The 12,481-nt window shown below is 45.1% G+C and overlaps 1 protein-coding gene across 1 annotated transcript in view; it reads right to left on the minus strand.

Annotated features, from left to right (window-relative positions):
• The window catches only part of LOC137340214 (catenin alpha-3-like), a 1,497,032-nt gene that overhangs the window by 1,466,172 nt on the left and 18,379 nt on the right, over nt 1–12,481 (minus strand). The window contains exon 2 of the mRNA XM_068002618.1: nt 9,408–9,514. Coding sequence (XP_067858719.1) covers nt 9,408–9,509 — 102 coding nt within the window. The 5' untranslated portion in view covers nt 9,510–9,514. The remainder of the gene's footprint in view (nt 1–9,407; nt 9,515–12,481) is intronic.

Consider the following 12,481-nt stretch of genomic DNA (forward strand, 5'->3'; position numbering starts at 1 on the left):
GCTCAAAAATAATTTTGAAAATGTTTACGTAGGTTGTTTCGGGTGAAAGTAATAATGGCCAAGAAATCACAGAAAACCCGATGTGGAGGCATGAAACATTCTGTGAGTAAGACAAAAGCAAAATACTGCGGATGCTGGAAATCTGAAATAGAAACAGAAAATGCTGGAAAGGCTCAGCAAGTCAGGCAGCATCTGTGGAGAGAGAAACAGGGTTAACATTTCGTCAGAACTGGAAGATGTTAAAGAGTTGAAGTTTTTGAGCAAGTACAGAGCCGGGGAAAGGGGGGAGGGAGGGGAGGAAAGAACAAAAGGGAAGGGCAGAGGACAAGAGTGATTAAATGACGAAAAGGATGATGGTGCAAGGGAAGGAGGGTGGTAATGGGACAAGTTAAGAAACAAAAGATGGGTCTCGAGGAGCTCTAAATGGCAACAGCAGAACCATTACCAGCACCTGCTGTCCGAAAAAATGGGAGCAGTGGTTATGATCTGAAGTTATTGAAATCAATGTAGAGTCTAGAAGGTTGTAAAGTGCCTAATCGAAAGATGAGGTGCTGTTCCTCGAGCTTACGCGGAGCTTCATTGGAACAGTGTAAGAGGCCGAGGACAGAGAGGTCAGAGTGGGAGTGGGACGGGGAATTAAAATGGCAAGCGACCGGCAGGTCAGGGTCACACTTGCGGACTGAGCAGAGGTGTTCAGCAAAGCGATCACCCAATCTGCGTTTGGTCTCCCCAATGTAGAGGAGGCTGCATTGTGAGCAGCGAATACAGTACACTAAATTGAAAGCAGTACAAGTAAATCGCTGTTTCACCTGGAAGGAGTGTTTGGGGCCCTGGACAGTGGGGAGGGAGGAGGTGAAAGGGCAGGTGTTGTATCTCCTGCGCTCACACGGGACGGTGCCATGGGGAGGAGAGCGGGTGCTGGGGATGATGGAAGAGTGGACCAGGGTATCGCAGAGGGAACGGTCCCTTCGGAATGCTGAAAGGGGAGGGGAGGGGAAGATGCGTTTGGTGGTGGGATCGTGCTGGAGGTGGCGGAAATGGTGGAGGATGATACGTTGAATGTGGAGGCTGGTGGGGTGGAAGGTGAGGACAAGGGGGACCCTATCGTGGTTCTCTGAGTAAGTGGTGGAGCGGCAGTGCTAGCTGATGTTGGCATTCCACGTTCATGAGGTGGGCATGGGGAGAGTTGTCTGTTTGAAAGTCCAGGGCACCCTCCCCAGAGCATAGCAGGAGGCAACACAACACAGTCTACAGTACAATGTCGCTGAATTTTACCTAATTTGAATAATCACACAGATTTACACTTAAAATTAAAATAGGCTCAAAAACCCATAAAATGCACCAAATCATGTGTCAAAATCAAAACTTTCAAGGGAAGAACAAATCCCCATACCCCTGGAAAATAAATCTCATGTCTTCAGTACTCAGCCCCTTTCAGTCATTTCTAAATCCACCACTGCTGCAAACTGTACTTCAATAAAAGTGATCAAAGTCAGAAGAGTGTACTTGCAGCTTAAATTATGGCAAGCCCATGTCCCACTGCACTTTCAGTGTAGCTTCTTGTTTTTATGGACCGTAAGGCCGAAATCTTTGGCTGCTTTTGAGCTGTCAGCTCGTTTGTTGCTGTTTGTCTAAACCTTTATAAAACACTGGTTAGGCCTCAGCTGGAGGATTGTGTTCAATTCTGGGCATCACACTTTAGGAAGGATGTCAAGGCCTTAGAGAGGGTGCAGAAAAGATTTACTAGAATGGTGCCAGGGATGAGGTGTTAAAACTGGTAACCATGTGGTGAAGGATCGAATACTAGAGCCTGGTCTTTAGTTGCTTCCTTTATTCACAGAGATTCCCCTCACACACACACCACACCCTAGATAAGCTCTCCTATAAAAAGGATCCAAGAGAGTCCCCAATCGATACCCACCACCTGAATACAATCATAACAATCATTGATATAAATCATACAATTAACATGAGGGACTTCAGTTACCTGGAGAGACTGGAGAAGCTGGGATTGTTCTCCTTAGAACACAGAAGGTTAAGGGGAGATTTGATGGAGGTGTTCAAAATCATGAATGGTTTTGATAGAGTAAATAAGGAGAAACTGTTTCCAGTGGCAGAGGGGTCGGTAACCAGAGACAACATGAGGAAACATTTTTTTATGCAGTGAGTTTATGATCTGGAATGCACTGCCTGAAAGGGCAGTGGAAGCAGATTCAATAATAACTTTCAAAATGGAATTGGATAAATACTTGAAGGGAAAAAACTTACAGGGCTACGGGGAAAGAGCAGGGGAATGGGACTAAATGGAAAGTTCTGTCAAAGAGCCGGCACAGGTGGGATGGGCCGAATGGCCTCCTCCTGTGCTGTACCTACTGTGATACTATGATTGTCGGCTTTTGGTAGTTTTGAAAGAACCGTCGAGTTTTTCCTGTGTCCTGCACAACATTGTTCCCTGAGCAAACAGCACCAAAAGCAGATTAACTGGTGTTTATTGTAGCACCTTGTTGTGCTGCGTTTGCCTACACAACATAGAATCATAGAATCGTTACAGCACAGAAGGAGACCGTTCGGCCCATCGAGCCTGTGCTGGCTCTTTGTAAGAGCAATCCAGATAGTTCCCCGTAGCCCTGCAAATTTTTTCCCTTCAAATATTTATCCAATTCCATTTTGAAAGCCATGATTGAATCTGCTTCCACCACCCTTTCAGGCAACGCATTCCAGATCATAACCACTCGCTGCATAAAACATTTTTCCTCATGTCACCTTTGGTTCTTTTGCCAATCACCTTAAACCTATACAACAGTAACTACACTTCAAAAGTAATTAATTGAATGTGATATATAAATCAGATTTTCTCTTTCAACATGCATTAACCAGGGTTTTGTTTCAAGTCTACGCGGGAGTCTTCAAGGGAGAGTCGACAGAAAAAAAATCTGATACAAAAGAAAATATTCATCAAAACATATCCCATTCCTGACATTTTGCTTTTACTAAAGTTGCCATTGCCATTGCAGAATTGTACTTGATGGCTAATGTACAAGGCATTTAGACAGAGGTATTTGCTGACAGCCACATTAAAATTGGCACAGTTAACTTCCAACATTAACAGGCAGCAATTTTGTTCAGCGGCTCAAACATACAAAGACACTTCATGCAGTGACCTCCAAAACGGGGAAAGACTCTATTGAATAAATGTTCGCAACCCATTCACACACAAATCCTAATTTTGTTTTAGCATTTTGCAGAATGTCAAACATGTAACAATTCCAAACTACAATGAACAGCAGTTTACCTAGCCGACATCCCCAGCCCACACTGAGCACTCTCTGCAATTCCCATTTACTCTCGGCCTGCCTTTGTTTTGTAAATGTTTCATAATGTATAATTGCTCTTGCTCAGGGATCTGTACTGGGGCCTTAGCTTTTCACGATATTTATAAATGACTTGGATGAAGGAATAGAGAGCCATATATCTAAGTTTGCTGATGACACTAAGTTAGGGGACGCAGTAAATAGGATAGATGGGAACAGAAAGTTGCAAAGGGACATTGATAGATTAAAGGAGTGGGATAAACTGTGGCAGATGGAGTTCAATGTGGGGAAGTGTGAGGTCATCCACTCTGGACCTGAGAAACATCAGGGTATTTTCTAAATGGTGAGAAGCTAGGAACTGTGGAGGAGTAGAGAGATTTAGGTGTCCAGGTACAGAAATCACTAACAGCTAGTGGACAGATACAAAAAATAATTAAAAGCCTAATGGAATGTTAGCCTTCATCTCAAGAGGGCTGGAATACAAAGGAGTGGAAGTTATGTTCCAGTTATATAAAGCTCTGGTTAGACCCCATCTGGAATACTGCGTTCAGGTCTGGGCACCGCACCACAGGGAGGATATATTGGCCTTGGAGTTGGTGCAGCGCAGATTCACCAGAATGATACCAGGGCTAAAAGGGTTAAATTATGAGGACAGGTTGCATTGACTAGGCTTGTATTCCCTTGATTATAGAAGATTAAGGGGTGATCTAATTGAGGTGTTTAAGATGATGAAAGGATTTAATAGGGTAGATAGAGAGAAACTATTTCCTCTGTTGGGGGAGACCAGAACAAATGGGCATAACCTTAAAATTAGAGCCAGGCCGTTCAGGGGTGATGTCAGGAAGCACTTCTTCACACAAAGGGCAGTGGAAATCTGGAACTCTCTCCCCCAAAAAGCTGTTGAGGCTGGGGGTCAATTAAAAATTTAAAAACTGAGATTGATAGAATTTTGTAAGACAAGGGTATTTTTTTTAATTCATTCATGGGATGTGGGCATCACTGGCAAGGCCAGCATTTATTGCCCATCCCTAATTGCCCTTGAGAAGGTGGTGGTGAGCCGCCTTCTTGAACCGCTGCAGTCCGTGTGGTGAAGGTTCTCCCACAGTGCTGTTAGGAAGGGAGTTCCAGGATTTTGACCCAGCGATGATGAAGGAACAGTGATATATTTCCAAGTCAGGATGGTGTGTGACTTGGAGGGGAACATGCAGGTGGTGGAGTTCCCACGTGCCTGCTGCAATTGTCCTTCTAGGTGGTAGAGGTCATGGGTTTGGGAGGTGCTGTCGAAGAAGCCTTGGCGAGTTGCTGCAGTGCATCCTGTGGATGGTACACACTGCAGCCACGGTGCACCGATGGTGAAGGGAGTGAATGTTTAGGGTGGTGGATGGGGTGCTAATCAAGCATGCTGCTTTGTCCTGGATGGTGTCGAGCTTCTTGAGTGTTGTTGGAGCTGCACTCATCCAGGCAAGTGGAGAGTATTCCATCGCACTCCTGACTTGTGCCTTGTAGATGGTGGAAAGGCTTTGGGGAGTCAGGAGGTGAGTCACTCGCCGCAGAATACCCAGCCACTGACCTGCTCTTGTAGCCACAGTATTGATGTGGCTGGTCCTGTTAAGTTTCTGGTCAATGGTGATCCCCAGGATGTTGATGGTGGGGGATTCGGAGATGGTAATGCCGTTGAATGTCAAGGGGAGGTGGTTAGACTCTCTCTTGTTGGAGATGGTCATTGCCTGGCACTTGTCTGATGCGAATGTTACTTGCCACTTATCAGCCCAAGCCTTGATGTTGTCCAGGTCTTGCTGTATGCGGGCACGGACTGCTTCATTATCTGAGGGGTTGCGAATGGAACTGAACACTGTGCAATCATCAGCGAACATCCCCATTTCTGACCTTATGATGGAGGGAAGATCATTGATGAAGCAGCTGAAGATGGTTAGGCCTAGGACACTCCCTGAGGAACTCCTGCAGCAATGTCCTGGGGCTGAGATGATTGGCTCCTAACAACCACAACCATCTTCCTTTGTGCTAGGTATGACTCCAGCCACTGGAGAGTTTTCCTCCTGATTCCCATTGACTTCAATTTTACTGGGGCTCCTTGGTGCCACACTCAGTCAAATGCTGCCTTGATGCCAAGGGCAGTCACTCTCACCTCACCTCTGGAATTAAGCTCTTTTGTCCATGTTTGGACCAAGGCTATAATGAGGTCTGGAGCCGAGTGGTCCTGGCGGAACCCAAATGAGCATCGGTTAGCAGGTTATTGGTGAGTAAGTGGCGCTTCATAGCACTGTCGGGGCCCATAGCCTTTGTTGTATCCAGTGCACTCAGTCGTTTCTTGATATCATGTGGAGTGAATTGAATTGGCAGAAGACTGGCTTCTGTGATGGTGGGGATATCGGGAGGAGGCCGAGATGGATCATCCACTTGGCACTTCTGGCTGAAGAAGGTTGTTTATGGAACCAAGGTGGGTAAATGGAGTTAAGTTACATATCAGCCATGATCTAATTGAATGGCAGAACAGGCTCAAGGGGCTGAATGGCCTACTCTTATTTCTATGTTCTTACGTTTGTTGTGACTGCCATCTGATCAGTCAACCCTGAGTCTCCTGGAGGCATATTTAAATCAGGACTTCTTCTAACGGTTAAAAGATATTTTTTTACATCAAAGGACTAATTAAATGGACTGCATGTGGGAGAGGGTCCTGAGATTCCGAGTTCGACCCTCGGTTAGTGCTGGGTTAGGTGAGTGGGACCAGAGAGATTCTGGGGACACTCTAATTGGTTTTGGTGTCCCCGGACAACAGAAGGAAAAATCCACTCGGCCTTGATATTAACCCCCCACCCCGGGCGGGAGGGGGTCGGGGAAGGTTAAAAATTGTAAAATGGGGAACGCGTCCCCAACCTGCTGCATTGCCCGTTTTTACAGCGGTGGATGTCGTGTCATGCGAGTGCCCCACCGTGGAGGGGCGGGACAATTCATTAACATATTTAAATCAGGCTCCTACAGTGCAATTGGGAGCCTGATTTAAATTTAACAGTTGCCTCTGCAGGTTTCCCAGGGCTCGGGAAACCCGGCAGAGAAAGGGAGGCGGGAGCTCAAAAATCAAATCGAGGGGGGAATTGAGTCAAAGTTCTGCTCCTGATCATTACCCAGCGACCCATTCCTGGGAAGGAAGGAGGGAAAGAAGAACTTGCATTTATATAACGCCTTTCACAACCTCAGGACGTCTCAATGCGCTTTACAGCCAATGAAGTACTTTCGAAGTGTAGCCACTGTTGGGAAGTGCACGTGTGTGGGCAGTGGGTGGGGACAGGAGGGAGCTGACCGTTATGTGTTGAATAGTCTGCTGCCACTCACAGTCTTGGCTCACTCCAAAATAATGGCCACTTGAACGAGGTAGCAGAGGGCCGCTGATGTCAATGAAACCATCCCCTAGAACAGTCACCGCCTTCATTAGAGGAGGGGAGGAAATGTAACAATCTTGCAACGAAAATTAAAGTTGCTTAAAAATAAAGTGATAGATAACTTTCCTCGGAGCTCAAACTATCGAAATGAACAGATGGAAAATCGCAGGCTGGGGAGTGCTTTAAACTTCCAATGAGGTAGATTTACAAAGCGAACCAGATAAATAATTCTAGATCAGTTATTAGAAGCTGTGTCTGTATTTCATTTCAGCCAAAATCAATTCCTCAATACAACTACTAGTGTTTCAGTACCTGATGGTGAGTCTCGCAGTCCCAGAAACAACATGTTGGTGATGCTGCTCTCCGAGCACGGAGTCTCGCTGGCACTGACAGTGGGTCTGAGAATTGGGGGGGGCGACAGTGCTGTCTCCCTATCTCGGGTCCACGATCGCATCAGCAGCAGAGCCTGGGGGAATCACCCCTTACCACTTCTGTCATGTGCTACAGGGATGATTTTCCCATCATGCAACTGTTAGTAGGAGAATTGTAAACAATTTTACAACACCAAGTTATAGTCCAACAGATTTATTTTAAATTCCACAAGCTTTCGGAGGCTTGTGGGATTTAAAATAAATTTGTTGGACTATAACTTGGTGTTGTAAAATTGTTTACAATTGTCAACCCCAGTCCATCACCGGCATCTCCACATCATGGCTACCATCGTTAGTAGGAGAGACACCAAGACATTTATGGTGTCTGTTCTCTTTTTCTTTTTGTTTTAAATCTGAAATCACAGAGGCATAATACCTTGGAACTCAGGCACTGGACCCTCTCGCTCTGATTCCCCATCATTGGACTGTGCTAGATTAGGTGCGATCGGGTCACAGAGAGTCACACCATATGTCGTTATAAGTGAGCAGAGAGTTCTAGGCTGTGGGAGTAACGTAGAGATGCACAACTCCACAGGAAGAATTCGGAAAATAAATCGCAAGAGTTCTCCTCAGAAATAATTAAATAAGTGTTTTTGATTAGCTCCCGTAAAATAAATATTTCCCTTACCCTCTGTCGGTAGATAAATAAATAAAACACAGAGTTGCATAAATGTGAACAATAGTCGTTCTCAAATTTTCAGTGTAAGGAAATAAAGCAGATGTGGCCATTTCGAATATGTTACAACATGTAAGGATTTCCCTCTCTGTGTGTCTCTCTCTCTCTGTCTCTCTCTCTCTCCCTCTGTTTCATCCACAGACTGCGTCTCCGTCTCCCCATCATGCAGACTGGGAGGTCAGTTGCAACCAGAGCCAGAAAGTCTGCACCTGCAGTTATGTCACCAACCAAGGTGGATGTAAAAGATCCAAAGGCATTATTTTGAAGAACATCCTAGTGCCAATATTTATCACTCAACCAATTTCACTAAAACAGATTGGTCCAGATGTCCCAAAGCGCTTTACAACAAAATGAAGTACTTTTTGAAGTACAGTGTTGTAATGTAGGAAACGCAGCAGCAAATTTGCACACAGCAAGATCCCACAAACATCAATGTGATAATGGCCAGATAATCTGTTTTTTTAGTGATATTGGTAGAGGGATAAACGTTGGCCAGGACACCGGGGAGAACTCCCCTACTCTTCTTCGTAATAATGCCCTGGGATCTTTTACATCTACCTGAGAGGGCAGACAGGGCCTTGGTTTAGCATTTCATCCAGAAGGCAGCACCTCCAACAGCGCAGCGCTCCCTCAGTACTGCAGTGGGAGTGTCAGGCTAGATTTTGTACTCAAGTCTCTGGAGTGGAACTTGAACCCATGACCTTCTGACTCCGAGGTGAGTGCGACTAACTGAGCCATGGCTGGCACTGACAAGGGAGAAAATTGATGGAAACGAGTGGTGAGAATGGAAAACAAAGGCCGTTTGCAAAGAAATCTTTTCTCAAATATTAAACCTGCTAAAATAGCTTGTTGGTGGCTGTACTTCAGAAGCCACATTAATGCAACTTCCATCCTCCTCCCACCATCACCAAACTTTCATCTTAGTGACACTGCACAAAATCATCCCATTAAAACAGGAGGGGCAGAATATGACCCAACTTGTGGGTGGCAGCAAATTGCACTTATGCCACAAAGCTTGAAGCAAAGAGATTTTCTGGTGACATTAAATAATTGTAACTTAGGCCGTTTTACTCAAACGGTGTAAATAGGTGTAAATTCAGCAGTCCTGTGCTGTTCCACACTCGAAGGACGGGCAAAGCAGAGAATGAGGACAACAGAGAGGTAGGCCTTTCTCGGACCTGAGCTCCCTTCGAGTATGGCTTAAACTGGGACTACTGAACCTGCCCGATAAAAGAAACCTTTAACCAGTTCATATATGGAATTACGAAGCGGTCGGGTAAGTTTTCTCTTGGGCGCCCCAACATGGAACCACCCCCACAATTGGGGAAATCGCACTCCTGCAGGCCGTGATTTTCCAAATTAATGGGCAGAAAATCAAGGGTTGGGACCACAGGATTTCCTGATACACGCTCCTGGCCAGCGCAATTCTGGGGATGGGAGTACAAAACTGGTCATTGTTTTGTTGGCACCACGTTGAATTCCACCAGCTTCTACCATCTGTACAAAAGATCTTTTCCAATATGACAGGTTGGTTACAACAGGCCGGTTTGCATGTGTCGATAGCTTGATTTTAGAAAGGGCAAAATCCCACCTGTATTATCAAAGGCTGAATCAGCTTTTCCACGGTTAACGTCTTGACCTGAAGGTCCTTTGTATCCATTTTCAGTGGAACATTCAGTAGCACGGATGACATTTTATCTACGGGGATTAAAACAAAACTTAGACTATGTAAGTAACCTTTAACTGTAGAAGTGGGATTTGTTGTCACGTGCTCGCCATTTAAATAAGAAAAAATAGTTTGTTGCAATTGTCCTGTTTATATTACACAGTCACAAAAGTAAAAAGAAATCATGACAGCTCAGCCAGATAACAGAATATAAATGCCAGATGGCAGTGTTACAAGGCTGGATATTTGGGATTAGAAAATTACCTCAAACTTAATTTTGCTTAGCTCCAAATAAGAAGTCTGTAACTATATCTTAGCTCTGATCGTTCAACAAGAATTTCAACAAAAAAAATCACTTCACTGATCGGTACAAATCTTCGCAGATTGACTTCTGCCATGAAGTAAAGGGGGGGGGCGGGATGGGGGGCGGTTACTGCGACTTTAAAACAAAATCTTTAGGCACGTGTGCAAGGCTGCAGGGAGTTCATTTAGAGGTCAGCCCAGACATTATAATCAGTGAACAGGATAGCTGTATTGTCTTTCCCTAAAAGTGCTGTTTATAGTTTAGCTTAAGTACATTGATATGCCATTGACCATGGCATCCTTTCAGACTGGCATGTGTCACACAACTTATTGTAACAATTTCCAAAGCCACTGCAATCTTAACCCAATTATGCTACTGATGTGTATCTGTATTTTCAGACCTCTGCTTGTCTATGCCAGTACTGTAAGTGCATCTGTGCAAATACTGTAAGTGTGTCCATACCAATTTTGAAAGTGTGTACATTGGAGTACTGTAAGAGTGTCTGTACCAATATTGTAACTGAGTTTGTGCCAGTAATGTAATTGTCCTTTCGCAAGTACTGTAGGTGTGTTTGTACCAGAACTGTAAGTGTCTCTGTGCCAACATCGTAAGTGTGTCTGTGCCAGTGCTGTAACTGCATCTGTGCCAATACTGTAAGTGTGTCCGTCCCAGTACCATAAGTCTATGCCAACACTGTTAGTGTGTCTGTGCCAGTACTGTGTGTGTGTATGTGCCAGTACTATAGGTGTGTTTGTGCCAGGACTGTAAGTGTGTCTGTGCCCGTCCTGGGAGTGTGTATGCGCAGTACTTTAACTGTGACCGTGCCAGCACTGTGAGTGTGTCAGTCATGTAATTGTGTGTGTGCCAGTATCGTAAGTGTGCCTATACCAGAAATGTAAATGTGTGTGCCAATACCCTAAGTGTGTCGATACCAGTAATGTAAGTGTGTATGTGGCTGCACTGTAAGTGTGTCTATTCCAGTCCTGTAACTGTGTACATGGCAGTACTGTGGGTGTGTCTGCACCAATACTGTTAGTTTGTCTGTGCCCATATTGTAAGTGTGTCTATTCCAGCACTGTAAGTGCATCTGTACCAGTACAGTAAGTGTGCATGTGCCAGTACTGTAATTTTGTGTGCCAATACTGTAGATGCATCTGTGCCAGTATTGTAACTGTGTATGTGCCAGCACTGTAAGTGTATCTATGCCAGTGGTGTAAATGCCTCTGTGCAAATATTGTAAGTGTGTATGTACCAATACTGTAAGGGTATATGTGTCAATACTGTGTGTATGTGTCAATACTGTAAATATGTCTGTGTCAGTACGTTAAGTGTGTATGTGGCCGTACTGTATGTGTGTCTATACCCTGTCCTGTAACTGTGTCTGTGCCAATACTGTACGTGTGTGTGTGCCAGTACCGTAAGTGTGTCTAGGCAAGATCTGTACAAAACTGTACACATGTGTGTGCCAATACTGTACGTGTGTGTGCCAATACTGTACGTGTGTGTGCCAATACTGTACGTGTGTGTGTGCCAATACTGTAAGTGTGCTTATGCCAATAATGTTAGTGTTTCTGCGCCAGTCCTGTAAGTGTGTCAGTGCCAGTACTGTGTGTGTGTGTAGGCCAGTACTGTAAGTGTACCTGTGCCAGTGCTTTAAGTGCATCTGTGGCAGTACTGTAAGTGTGTCTGTGCCAGTAGCATATGTGTGTCTATACCAGTACCATAAGCGTGGTCTGAGCCGATTCTGCAAGTGTGTCTATACCAGTAATGTAAGTGTTTCTGTGCCTGTACAGTAAGTGTGCATGTACTAGTACTGTAAGTGGTACGTGCCAGTACAGTAAGTGTGTCTGTGCAAGTCCTGTAAGTGTGTATGTGCCAGTGCAGTAAGTGTATCTGTGCCAGTACTGTAAGTGTGTATGTGGCCATAAAGTAAGTGTGTCTCCTCCAGTATAGTAACTGTGCCTGTGCCAGTACAGTAAGTGTGTCTGTGCCAGTACTGTAAGTGTGTACGTGGCCGTAAAGTAAGTGTGTCTCTTCCAGTACAGTGTGTCTGTGCCAGTACAGTAAGTGTGTCTGTGCCAGTACTGTTAGATTGTCTGTGCCAGTACAGTAAGTGTGTCTGTGCCAGTACTGTTAGATTGTCTGTGCCAGTACAGTAAGTGTGTCTGTGCCAGTACAGTAAGTGTGCCTGTGCCAGTACTGTTAGATTGTCTGTGCCAGTACAGTAAGTGTGTCCGTGCCAGTACTGTATGTGTGTCTGTGCCAGTACTGTATGTGTGTCTGTGCCAGTACAGTATGTGTCTGTGCCAGTACAGTAAGTGTGTATGTGGCCGTAAAGTAAGTGTGTCTCTTCCAGTACTGTAAGTGTCTGTGCCAGTACAGTAAGTGTGTCTGTGCCAGTACAGTAAGTGTGTCTGTGCCAGTACAGTAAGTGTGTCTGTGCCAGTACTGTTAGATTGTCTGTGCCAGTACAGTAAGTGTGCCTGTGCCAGTACAGTAAGTGTGCCTGTGCCAGTACTGTTAGATTGCCTGTGCCAGTACAGTAAGTGTGTCTGTGCCAGTACTGTTAGATTGTCTGTGCCAGTACAGTAAGTGTGTCTGTGCCAGTACTGTTAGATTGTCTGTGCCAGTACAGTAAGTGTGCCTGTGCCAGTACAGTAAGTGTGCCTGTGCCAGTACAGTTAGATTGTCTGTG

The sequence above is a fragment of the Heptranchias perlo genome, chromosome 21 (genome assembly GCF_035084215.1).
Source record: "Heptranchias perlo isolate sHepPer1 chromosome 21, sHepPer1.hap1, whole genome shotgun sequence".
NCBI lineage: Eukaryota > Metazoa > Chordata > Chondrichthyes > Hexanchiformes > Hexanchidae > Heptranchias > Heptranchias perlo.